The sequence below is a fragment of the Setaria viridis genome, chromosome 4, assembly GCF_005286985.2.
Source record: "Setaria viridis chromosome 4, Setaria_viridis_v4.0, whole genome shotgun sequence".
Classification (NCBI taxonomy): Eukaryota; Viridiplantae; Streptophyta; class Magnoliopsida; order Poales; family Poaceae; genus Setaria; species Setaria viridis.
This window is the reverse complement of record NC_048266.2, coordinates 30,614,245-30,626,351: the sequence shown is the minus strand read 5'-3', so window position 1 is coordinate 30,626,351 and position 12,107 is coordinate 30,614,245. Positions and strand designations below refer to the sequence as shown.

General features: G+C 46.8%; 2 protein-coding genes across 2 annotated transcripts; one reads left to right on the top strand and one right to left on the bottom strand.

Annotated features, from left to right (window-relative positions):
• Nucleotides 1–841: 841 nt before the first annotated feature.
• On the bottom strand, nt 842–1,922 carry LOC117854056 (fasciclin-like arabinogalactan protein 14). The gene has a single exon (XM_034736336.2). The coding sequence runs from the start codon at nt 1,885–1,887 to the stop codon at nt 1,075–1,077; it is 813 nt and encodes a 270-aa protein (XP_034592227.1). The 5' UTR covers nt 1,888–1,922; the 3' UTR covers nt 842–1,074.
• A 6,499-nt stretch (nt 1,923–8,421) lies between these two features.
• LOC117851869 (AP2-like ethylene-responsive transcription factor AIL5) lies at nt 8,422–11,652 on the top strand. The gene is made up of 9 exons (XM_034733781.2): nt 8,422–8,796; nt 8,961–9,243; nt 9,569–9,651; nt 9,767–9,775; nt 9,882–9,970; nt 10,092–10,165; nt 10,354–10,404; nt 10,574–10,650; nt 10,824–11,652. The coding sequence occupies exons 1-9, from the start codon at nt 8,676–8,678 to the stop codon at nt 11,432–11,434; spliced, it is 1,398 nt and encodes a 465-aa protein (XP_034589672.1). The 5' UTR covers nt 8,422–8,675; the 3' UTR covers nt 11,435–11,652.
• Nucleotides 11,653–12,107: the final 455 nt, after the last annotated feature.

Here is a 12,107-nt window from a genome sequence, read left to right as displayed (position 1 = left end):
AAGCAACTAAAAGATTATAAATTACTCCCTCCGTCCATGAAGAGTACAATTTTAACTTTTTTTAGACAGATTAATGGTGGTGGCAAATGACCATAGATACCTTATTAATTGTCGCTTTAATTTAGGATGACTGGCTTATCATCACAACATGCATGCAAATTAACCAACAAAATTAGGCCAATCTCAATGGAGTTTCACGAAGAGTTTCATGGGTATTAAATTTCATACCACATCAACAATTTTGCTTACTTGGTAAGGTCATTTATGAGGAGAGTTTCATTAGATGTGAGAGGAGTTTCATCCCCGTGATACTGCGCTGGCACAGTTACCTAGTTCTCAGTCTTGGTAACTGTACAATGAAATTGTGCACTGGGACTCGCCTTAGGTGCCGTGCAAGTGAATCACGCGGTGCATGCCGGCATGCAGGTTAATTTATAGAGATAAAATTGGTTAATTTGCACATAAATCACGGCTGCATGCAGTTGTCGTTAAAAAACAAAAAAATCAAGCAGCCAACTAATGGTAGTGGGTTCCACTTACGGTCCAAAACTAGAATTGCATTCTTTTGTGGAATTTTTTAAAATCCTAAAATTGCACTCTTCATGAGACGAAGGAAGTACATAGCAGTGAATATGGTCTGAACTAACCTCAGCCTGTCTCATGTTGCAAACCTGGTCAATTTGGTAGCAATGATACAGTTACCTTGAAAAAATTGCAAAAATCTTACACAGTGCGCGTTCGTCGTTAAAGATAGTTTAGATTAGTTGGTATTTAGGATTTGCTTTTATTCGTTTAGGACATGAGTTTGTTACCTAGAAGATTTGTATTAGGAGAGGAGCTATATAATGCCAAATACAAATATAATGTCTGATCAATGAAGGCAAGCAGTGCAAATCCCCGTTTATCCCGTGCCGAGTTCGTTGGCTCAGTGGCACTACCGTCACGGTACCGCCCAAAGTGTTCAAAACGAAAATCACATGCATAAGAAAACGAAAATAGAAACAAGGCAGCTATAGGAATTAGCTAGGGTGTTCAAAATCACATGCATATTGAATCCGATCCGTTGCAATTAACCTACAAGAACCCGATCATGCATACGATCCCCGCGGCCGCACCAATCCACCAACTCGTCACCTTCGCCACATGGCCCCGCGACGGCGCCGGCGCTTCAGCAGCGTCCGGAGCCTCGCTGGTGTCGCCTCCTGAGGCCGGTAGCGTCGGCGGCGGTAGCCGGGGCGCCGTTGGTGCAGGGCTCGGCGCGATCGCCATCTGCCTCATCCTCGGCGCCGGCGGCGGCAGCGGCCTGGTGACGATCCCCGGCGGCACGACGAAGTTGCTGATCTGGAGCACCGAGATGTTGTACGGCTTGGCGGTCACGGTCCTCTTGAAGGTGGCGCTCACCAGCGACCCCGGCGCCGCCGAGACGAAGGCGGCGGCGCCGCGGGGCGCCGCGGTGACGTTCAGGAACCCCGTGCGGTTCCGCGCGGTGCCCGTGGTCTGGAACAGCGTGGTGACCACGGTGGGCTGGCCCCGGGGCAGCGCCGCCAGCTTCGCGTCGTCGATGTAGTCGAGCACGACGTGGACGGACATGAGCTCCACGAGCGAGGTCCGCGCCAGCCTGGTGCTCCGGCGGAGGAGCCAGTCCACGGCGGAGTTGTCCGGGACGAGGATGGTGACGGAGCTCCGGCTGTTGATCTCGCGCGCGACGCGGGTCTTGGAGAGGAGCAGGTTGAAGAGCTTGAACTCCGGGTACCGGCGGAGGATCTCCGTGACGTTGAAGGCGTTGTTTCCGGAGGAAGGCGGCGTGGCCGCGGCGGTGGCGGCGGCATTGCCGGCCGCGGGCAGGAGGAGGAAGAGGAAGACGAGAGAGGAGAGGTTAGGCGCCATGCCGCGATGCACGTACACACACGAGCAAGCACACTGATAGTGCACGGTGTGTAGCATGTACACTGGTATATAAAGAGACACGGGAAGGTTATGGACTCGACAGCGGGAGAGAAATTAGAGGACAGGAGGGGTTTAAGGTCTGAACAGTTAGAGTAGAGACTGATCTCACTCCGACAGTCTGACCACTTCTTGAGGCGCTGGCATGATGCATGTTCCCTGGAATACAGGGGCAACTTTGATCATGTTAATGGCCAGGAACACTTCGAGAATTGTAGGCCTGTCTGGGAACTATAGGCCTTGTTTAGTTGCTCTGAATTTGGGTGTCCAAAATTACTGTTGAAGCACTGTAGCACACTGTAGTGTTTCGTTTGTATTTATGAATTATTGTCCAAATATTGACTAATTAGGCTCAAAAGATTCGTCTCGCAAAGTACAACAAAACTATGCAATTAGTTTTTGATTTCGTCTACATTTAGTACTCCATGCATGTACCGCAAGTTTGATGTGACGGGGAATCTTCTTTTTGCATAGTGTCAAAATTGGGAGTTTTGGTGGAACTAAACAAGGGCATGGTAAGCTCCCAAAAAAAATATCTAGTATTATTTTTATTGAAATAAAATTATTTCTACGAAATCTCAAAAAAAATCATGTGTTCCAAACATGTCATTTGACGGTGATAAATCGGTGTGAATAAAAAGGTAAAATTGCATAAACACCTCTGTAAGCTATTTCAAACTTAACATTGCCCTTATAAGTCATTTATTGCAAATATCCACCCACCTATTTAATTTTGTGCAAATACCCACCCAGTATATGCAAACTGAATCGACTCAGCACGTTTTAAAAAATGTGAGCCGCCAATGTGATCTTTACTGAAATTAGATGCTTTCTAGGAGTATAATCTCAACTTTTTTTTTTGAGATTCCAAAAAAATGGTAATGAGAGACTAAACTATCACATCGAATTTCACTATTTGTACAAAAACCAATGCAAAATAGTAAATGAACCTAATGCAAGCACTTGGCAAGTTTGACTACGCTACCTCGGTTGTAGTGGTTTTATCTCAGTGTTTAAAAAGATTCGGATAAATTTGCACACACTAGGTGGGAATATGCAATAAAATTAAATAGGTGGATGGGTATTTGCAATGAAATGACTTATAGGGGCAAATGTCAAACTTAAAGTCATATATGGGTTGTTTATGCAATTTTACGGAATAAAAATGGTCAATTGTGTGAAAGGGCCTCTAGCATAGTGGTTAGAGCACCTGAGTAGCACCCAACTCGATTAAGTTCGACTCCATGTGGGATTGAATTAAACAGATCTGAAATAAAAATATATAAAAAAAAGGTAGGGTTTCTTTGTTCAAAACTGTAGGATTTATCCTGTTTTTTTGCTTGAAATAGAATTTCCCTGTTTTGGGCTAAGAATCTAAATGGGCCTACCCAGTCCAGGCGCATATCCCCCTGCCCACTGTGGTTGGGCTGATGTAATAACACGCTGATACCTCTACATCCCATATCTATCTCACAGGTCACAGCCATAGCAGCCTGAACAAGCTAAGTTTCCTCTTCGTTTTCTTTTCTTTGAAAAAGTGGGGAAAAATTGCTAACAGGCATGAAAAGCAAGGTCGTCGATACTAAGTCCTATGACGTCACAAACCAGACACCCACGATTCAGCCCACCTCACCGCCCGCCCATTGTTTCGCCGTAGTCTAGTTCCTAAAAAAAACGTCAGATCATCGACAGGACGTATCTCCCCTGGAATCCAGCTGCGATGGCAATGCATGGCCGTGAATCCGTATCCACATGCCCCCGACGACGCAACAACGACCACACGATATACAACTCCAACGACGAAGAATCTTCCAATCAAAAGGAACGATGTCACACGCTTAAGCGCGCATGCAACACCAAGTCACCAAACCCAGCCAGCTCGTCCAAATCCGCCAAGCCGGCCGGCATGGATGGGTGCACGTCGCGTCCGAGCCCCTTCGACGACATGTCCTTAAACCCTCGCACGTGTCCGCCTACCGGTCGGGATTAGAGGCTGCGTGCAGCTCGCACATGCTATCCATTTTGTCCGGCGCCGATCGTCCCGAGTCTAGAACGTCATGTCACGACGGAACATGCATGCATGCATGCACACACATGAGAATGCATGAGATGGATAACATTGTCTAGCTAGGGATTTACATATATATTTCTATGCATTTTTTTTCTCAGGATAGGGAAGAAGGTAGATAATGTAGTTTATGCGAGGAGAAGGGGGAGGAAATTCTGACGTGGATGTAACTGGCTAGGCGTGGCGGATTGTGATCCATGGGTTAATTCAACTCATTCAGCAGCGTAGCGTGATAATTGCGCGTCAGAACTCAAGAAGGGGATGATGCATGCGTGCTGCTGCTGCTTCGTGAGTGGCAACAACACATCTCTCTCTCTCTCGCTTGTTAGTGTGTCAAAGCATGGCTGGGCTGCTACTGCTGAAGGGACATGTATGTGTCCCAGGAGGTAGCTAGAAGAGTATAGGCTAGCAGTGCAAAGTCGTCGTTCCAGTACTACAAAACCTAGCGTTGACGAAAATGAGTTGATACGTCTGCTATACGCCGTCTCACGTCTGAGCTTAATTACGTCCATGTTTATGTATGGATCCATCTCTTGCATCACATATTCTTAATGCTATTCTGAATGCTAAACAGTTGTCCATCCCTGTTCTAAACGGGCTAAATGGCTGGTCGGGCGAATAATGGTCTACTTCCATGCATGAATTTTTTTTAATAAGGACAAAGATGAACAAGGTTGAGACACAGCTTCTGATGAGCCACTACTCTTCCTGGCTTCCAGGGAAACATCGCTGCAAGGTAGAGATAGTCTGCACCGCTGCAAGCCCTGCAATAAGCCGTGAAAGGCATGCACGCATATGATACGCACGTCACCATCACTTGAATATTCCTCTGTCGTTGATAGTTTCAAGAGGTGCCGTAATATATGTCCACGCAAGCTGCTTATGTGTCTGCAAATCTATGCACCAGAATTTAGGATGCGTGTGTGTGTGCGCGCGCGTGCATGGGGATCACGAAACGTGTGCCATGTACGTGTGTTCCCTGCTGCGGTGCTGCCCCGTCTTGTTTCCCCATCCCCTGCACCGTCGCAGTCGCTGCAACGCTACAAAGCCATGAATCATCCGCCACCAGTCCATCACCAACTTGGGGCTTCGTAAGTCCATCCACTGCGCTCAAAATGGCAATATCTTGTTACATTACCTTCTGACAATTAACTTTTTCATTCATCTTTTCTATGAATATTTATGTAAATAGATAAATTTACAAATTAATAAAAATGCTTTTGATAATAGACGTAGTGTTACTTATTTTACTTTGTTTAACTAATTCATCAAATAAATATTGTTGGTCAAAGTTTGAGCATATATTTGAGAATGGAGGTAGTACCAATTTTAAGCGTGATAGAAATAGCTAAATAAGCATAAATCCTTCCTTGTACTAAAAGATGGAGAGAGAAAAAAAGAGGAGGAAACATAGTTCTATAAGCGGTGCTAGCTTATGCACATTATTTTTTTCCCCGAGAAAAGAGGGACATTTAGTAGTTGATGTGCAGTACCTACCTAGTGGCAGAAACATCGTGCCTCCTATGTTTGATCTTGAAAAATGCTTTTCTTTATATTTTAATCAATCTGTGCTGAATTATTGTATTATAATTATTTTGTCAGGACATGAGCCCACGCCTTCTTTCCTTCCATGTTTCAAGCTTCAATTAGCAAATGAAATGCGTTGTTTCATATAGAGAAGAAAATGCAAGCACCAAGCCAAAAAGGCGTTGACACCTGAAACTCCACCGAAATAGCGGAAAGAAAAACCGCAGACATGTTTACAACTTTTCCTCTCCTATAAACGGTAACAGCAGGTCCTAGCCACCCAATGTTGTCTTGCTGAAGTTCAGCTGGCCAACTTAAACAAACCAAAACAGGTCCCAGTTGTGTCTTAGTAGGAATTTTAATTTCAGAGATGCTATCCATTCAGGGACTCTATAGTCTATAGGCGGCATTTCTCACTCAGCCATAACAATCCGTCTCTTCACAAAGGAGCCTCCAACATTGCCTACGAATAAAATCTCAATCAGTCTCTGGTTCACCAGAAATGGTTTCTCTGTACTAATCAACGATGAAAGTATAAGAAGTAATCTCTCAAAACCTTGGTGAAGGGGTTGATGTGTCAGCATGAGGGGTTAACCAACACTAAGATCACCCCTATGAGGTCTGTTTGGCACGGCTTCTTCGGTGGCTTCCCTGTCAATTTTTGAAAAAGCCATACCAAACGCTAGTTTCCGGAACGGCTTCGCTAACGAAGCCGCTTGAAACCCACTGACTGGAGCCATCTGAGGGAGGGGGAGCCAAAAAAAATTAGCTTCCCACGGCTTCTCCCCATCAGGCTCGAGGCGGTCGACAGCGGGCACTAGGCCACACGGGCGGCGGCCATGGTGCCCCGCCGTGGTCCTTGTCGGCGCATGGGTGGCGGTCATGGTGCCCATCCGCAGCCCCGGCGATGCATGGGCGACGGCCATGGGGCCCGCCGCAGCCCCCGGCCTCCGTCGGCGGTGTCGGCTCAAGACGGCGGGAAGGACGCTGCAGCGGGGTGGGAGGGTGTGGCAGGACAGCGACGAATGAGCAGGCCTCGATCCAGGGACTCCTGCTTCTCCACCAGCGGGTGCTGCTCGTGGATGAAGGGCGTAGCAATGGCAGTGTCACGGCAGGCCTGTGGACTCATGAGTAAGGGCGCAGCAATGGCACTGTCACGGCAGGCCTGTGGACTCACGAGCTAGGTTGGAGAGGATAAGGAGGAAAGAAAGAAGCGGTGCCGAGAGAAAAAAAAAGGATAAGATCGTGAAAAAAAATGCGGTAGAAAAAGGAGGGTATCACATGGGAAGAATATTAATAATTATTTTTTTCACTTCATATAAAATTACATTATAAATTGATAAAAACACGTGCACATCCAAATTAAATTAACAAAGGCACATTTGACATTTGACATTTTCCATCTAATGAACTCAAATTATAATTTATTTATTCAAACAATCCACATAGCTAAGGGCATATAGGACATTTGATCTCTCACATCTATTCCTAAGAATACAAGAGAAGTCATTTTGCCAAACACTTTATAGAACGGCTTTAGTTCCACCGGAGAAGCCGCTCAACTGGAGAAGCCGCAACCGGAGCCGTTTCAGCCATAGCCACAACCCTGCCAAACGAGCCCTTAGTAGAGTCAATCACTATCTATAAGAATTATGCATGTCGCCTTAATAAGATATACTTTCTCCGTTCCAAATTGTAGGTCGTTTTAGTATTTTTAGGTTCATAGATATTATTAGATATAGTGTATGTCTAGGTGCATAATAATATCTATAAATCTAGAAAAATTAAAACGACATATCATTTGGAACGAGTGGGTAGATAATATGTTCGATAGATCCACATTCCATATAGTTTTATTTAAGTACATTTGTGTCCGCATTTATCTCTCTTTGTTAACTTTTCCCTGCCACATAGGCAATTCTACCTCCTAACCTCGATGGACCCTTTGTCATGGTCGAGGAAGATGGCAACGGCACGAAGCTGTCAATGGAGCTTGAATTGGACGCCAAATCGAACGTCTAGAAATTCATGTGCTAAGGAGTACAAAGAAAAGAAAAGATGAAGTTAACGACATGGTATACCTCCTCAAACTGGCATTAGTGCACCATTAAGAGAAATAGACAAAGTCCCACCAAGGAAGACTCTCAGTATTTTTCAAAACCATTAATTGCTAAACTCAGTGCATTAAAAAGCACTAGGCACCATCTATCGTCATCCCGTAGCTTCCAATAGCCTTCTAAACCGCCTAGTAGGTGGCTATATATCTAGTTCAAGTAATTTAAATGCTGATTAGGATCAAATTTTCAAAATGCAAAGAAAAACAATCAAACGGCACCATTGGTCCAGTTTTCACTGTATCCGGAGAACAAAGTTGCTATTGTTACTTCATTTCTCTAGACCACACACAGACCCTTCTCAAATAAAGAAACGTACAGTAGTAGCTAGTTGCAGTTCACACGCGGTAAATCTTCTTCACACAAGCGTTTACGCGCCTACGGATGCAGCAGTAACAAACACTCCAAGTGAAAGCAATGCAGCTGTTGAGATGATGTGGAATATAGTAGTGGTAGCAGTGGAGAGGGCTTAGCGTAGAGGGCAAACAAAAAGGCAGCTAGGGCTGCATGCGGGGGAACAGCGGCCTCATTTCGGTCAAGGAGACCGCCCATACGACCCCATGGAACGCCTCCACGTTGTCGCCCATTACTACTCACACCTCTCCCCCTCTTTGGATTCTCAAAACGAGGCTGCGCCCTTAAACTATTCGCCCTTTGCTCTTATCCCTAAATCACTCGCTTTAATTACTCCATTTCTCCTTGGCCCTTGTGCTCTCTCTCTCTCCTCTAGTCCTCTGAGTTTTGGCCGTATTCCAGCCTCAATCTTCGTTCTCAAATGCAATGGGCAGCGATGCATTTTAAAGAGGACAGCTGAGACTACAGGGCTACACCTACTGCTGTTTTTGTGTGTGTGTGTGTGCGCAGAACATTCAACTTCTCTATATATACTACCACACATAGTATTCATTCTCTCATTCTTCTCCTAAGCACACACAACACAGGTCTACATCACCAGCTGTAGCTTACATTCCCTTGCACCTTCTATCATAGGCTCATTCGCTGGTCAAGGCAGATCGGCCTCCATGGACATGGACATGAGCTCAGCTTATCCCCACCATTGGCTCTCCTTCTCCCTCTCCAACAACTACCACCATGGCCTCCTTGAGGCTTTCTCCAACTCGTCCTCCGCTCCTCCGCCGCTTGGTAAGATCACTACTTCCATGGCTTCCTTGAGTACTAATGCCTTTCGTGCATCTAATACTCCGAAGCTATAGACATGCATGAAGAGAGAGAGAGAGAGCACTACTGGATCTTTTATTTGTCACTGACTATATACTCATCGATCTTTTACTCCCATGATTGTGTAGGAGAAGAGGGCGCCGTGGAGGAGTCGCCAAAGATAGAGGACTTCCTCGGCGGCGGCGGCGGCATGGGTGCCCCGCCGGCGACGGCTGCAGAGGACCAGCTTGTCTGCGGCGAGCTGGGTAGCATCGCCGCCGGGTTCTTGCGCCAATACCCGACGCCAGGGGCGGTGGAGAACCCCGGTGCGGTGACCGTGGCGATGTCGACGGAGGTGGCGGAGTCCGATCAGGCCAGGAGGCCCGTCGAGACGTTCGGGCAGCGCACGTCAATCTACCGCGGTGTCACCAGGTAGACGTCCACACGCATGCACCGGGTTCTTCTTCAGCCCAAGCTTGATAAACATATACCTAGTCCAAGTAGGAGTTCTTATGAGTGTGTCGCTTTTACTTGACATTATTCATGGCGATAGGATGAAGACTATTGACTAATTAATGTAGCATCTAGCAACAATATTTGTTCAAGTTCTTGTTAATTTTCTTTTTCAATATAAGGGAAACACGCTTGATACTTTTCATGTTGTTGGAATGAAGTCGTTAATTTCATGTTATTTGGATTCAAGTTTGTGTTAATCTTTTCTTTTCTTTTTTTGTTGCTATCTTGGGGAATGCCTCAGGCATAGGTGGACAGGGAGATATGAGGCGCACCTGTGGGACAATAGCTGCCGCCGGGAAGGCCAAAGCCGCAAAGGCCGCCAAGGTATAGGAATGCATGTCCCAGAAACCTGCAAAAGCATATGCATATTCGGATCACTAACATTATTTCCCCTTTATTGCAACTTTCTCTTGGTGGTGCATTGGTGCTACTTCATCAGTCTACTTAGGTATGTCAACTGCTACACTCAGTTTCAGATTCACTCGCATTTGAAAATCAATGTTAAATCAAAAATGTCTTTTTGAAACTAACTGTGGAAATGGGGAAAAATGTAGGAGGTTATGATAAGGAGGAGAAGGCGGCGAGAGCTTATGACCTCGCCGCACTCAAGTACTGGGGTCCGACAACGACGACGAACTTCCCGGTAAGAGCTCAAGTCAATTTAGACATCATCGCATTGCAACTCCAAACCAAACGCATGCATGGTGCATATGCATCACATGCTGATGAGGCGTGCACACACTTACCTGAATAATCCACGGTAGGTGTCAAACTACGAGAAGGAGTTGGAGGAGATGAAGTCGATGACGCGGCAGGAGTTCATCGCGTCGCTCCGCAGGTGAACAGCGTTTCCCCCAAGTCACCCACATGCGCGGCACAGGGTTCGCCGACGCGTCCTTTTCCACGTACACACACCTCTGCCGTACGCGTGCATGCTCGCACAGTCGCATGTGCCCTGCCCTGCGCCGCGCGGCTTTCCTTTGGAGCTCACATGTTGACCTGACCGTGCTCCTACCCTTTTGTCAGGAAGAGCAGCGGCTTCTCGCGAGGTGCCTCCATCTACAGAGGAGTCACACGGTCAGTAGAATCTTTCATCATTCTTGGCAATGACTAGTGAGCATGCACAAAGAAAATGAAGGAGTCTGAACATAATTTGCAGTTTGAACAATATAATGGATCAGTAGCAGCATATGGAGCGGCATTTCGGTCAAATCTTTGTAACAGTGGGGTTGTTTATGTCTGACAGGCATCATCAGCACGGCCGGTGGCAGGCGAGGATCGGCAGGGTGGCCGGAAACAAGGACCTGTACTTGGGCACTTTCAGTAAGTGTTCTTGACTGAACACACTGAATTCATTAATAATCCTTATATGAACCCACGACACCAGGGGGCTCACTGAACATGAGTTAATTTTTTTTTAGTCCATCCATGAGAACCAAAGCCACTGAGACATGGCTGACAAAACATGGTCCATTCTAACTGGTTCTGCACTGCAGGCACTCAGGAGGAGGCAGCAGAGGCGTACGACATCGCGGCGATCAAGTTCCGCGGGCTCAACGCCGTGACCAACTTTGACATGAGCCGCTACGACGTCGAGAGCATCCTCAACAGCGATCTGCCAATCGGGGGTGGGGCAGCTGGCCGTGCCTCCAAGTTCCCATTGGACTCGCTGCCACCAGCGAGCGCAGCTGCCATGATCACCGGGGCGGTGTCACAGGCCATGCCGCCGTCCGAGAAGGACTACTGGTCCCTACTCGCCCTGCACTACCAGCAGCAGCAACAGCAGCAGCAGTTTCCAGCCTCCGCATACGAGGCCTACGGCTCCTCCGGCGTGAACGTGGACTTCACCATGGGCACGAGCAGCCACAGTGGCAGCAACACCAGCAGCGGCGTCATGTGGGGTGCCACCGTGGGTGCAATGGGGCAGCAGGACAGCAGCAGCAACAAGCAGGGAAACACCTATGGAAGCAACATTCCTTATGCTGCTGCAGCTATGGTTTCTGGATCAGCTGGCTATGAGGGCTCCACTGGCAACAATGGCACCTGGGTTACCAGCAACACCAGCGCGGCCCCCCAGTACTACAACTACCTGTTCGGGATGGAGTAGGTGAAACTGACAAAGCAAAGCTAGCTGAAATCAGGTGATAGGCCTAGGAAGCTAGGACTGACATGGAACTGGTCACAATTTTGGCTGCCTACGATGTGCCCATGTATGGATGCAATGCATCCTTCTGCTATTCATAATGTTTCCTGACATAGTACTGTAGCAGAGAACTCATGTACCATCAGCATTTCTAAATTCTAATTCAAAATCGTTTTTAGTTACTTGGTCGCCCACAGTATGTGCATTTCAGAGAATACTATGGCAATCTTCTCCATGGAAACATTTATGTAACAGTAGGATGTTAGGAGATAAACAGCACATACTTGGGAGATGATGAATGTCAGCATTGGAAGATGAAGCATTGCAGTTCCCATGGTGTACTGCATGGAGCAAAGAGGGGATTAATAAGAAAAAACAATTACCACGAGTGTAATGATGAGAAATCATTTCCCCACACGGCAATAGCAATGATCTGAGTTGTATAAAAACAGCTATGATAGCCTATAGTGCACTGTATAGTTGAATCAAGCAAAAAAAAAGGGCGTGCCATAGAATCAGGATAACTATCCTGGGCATCTGGTCTTATCCAATGCAATGTGATAACGATCATCGCAGCATCAACGGACATGCCTCAAACTTATCCAATTCAGATGTATAAGATGCATATAGGTGGCAA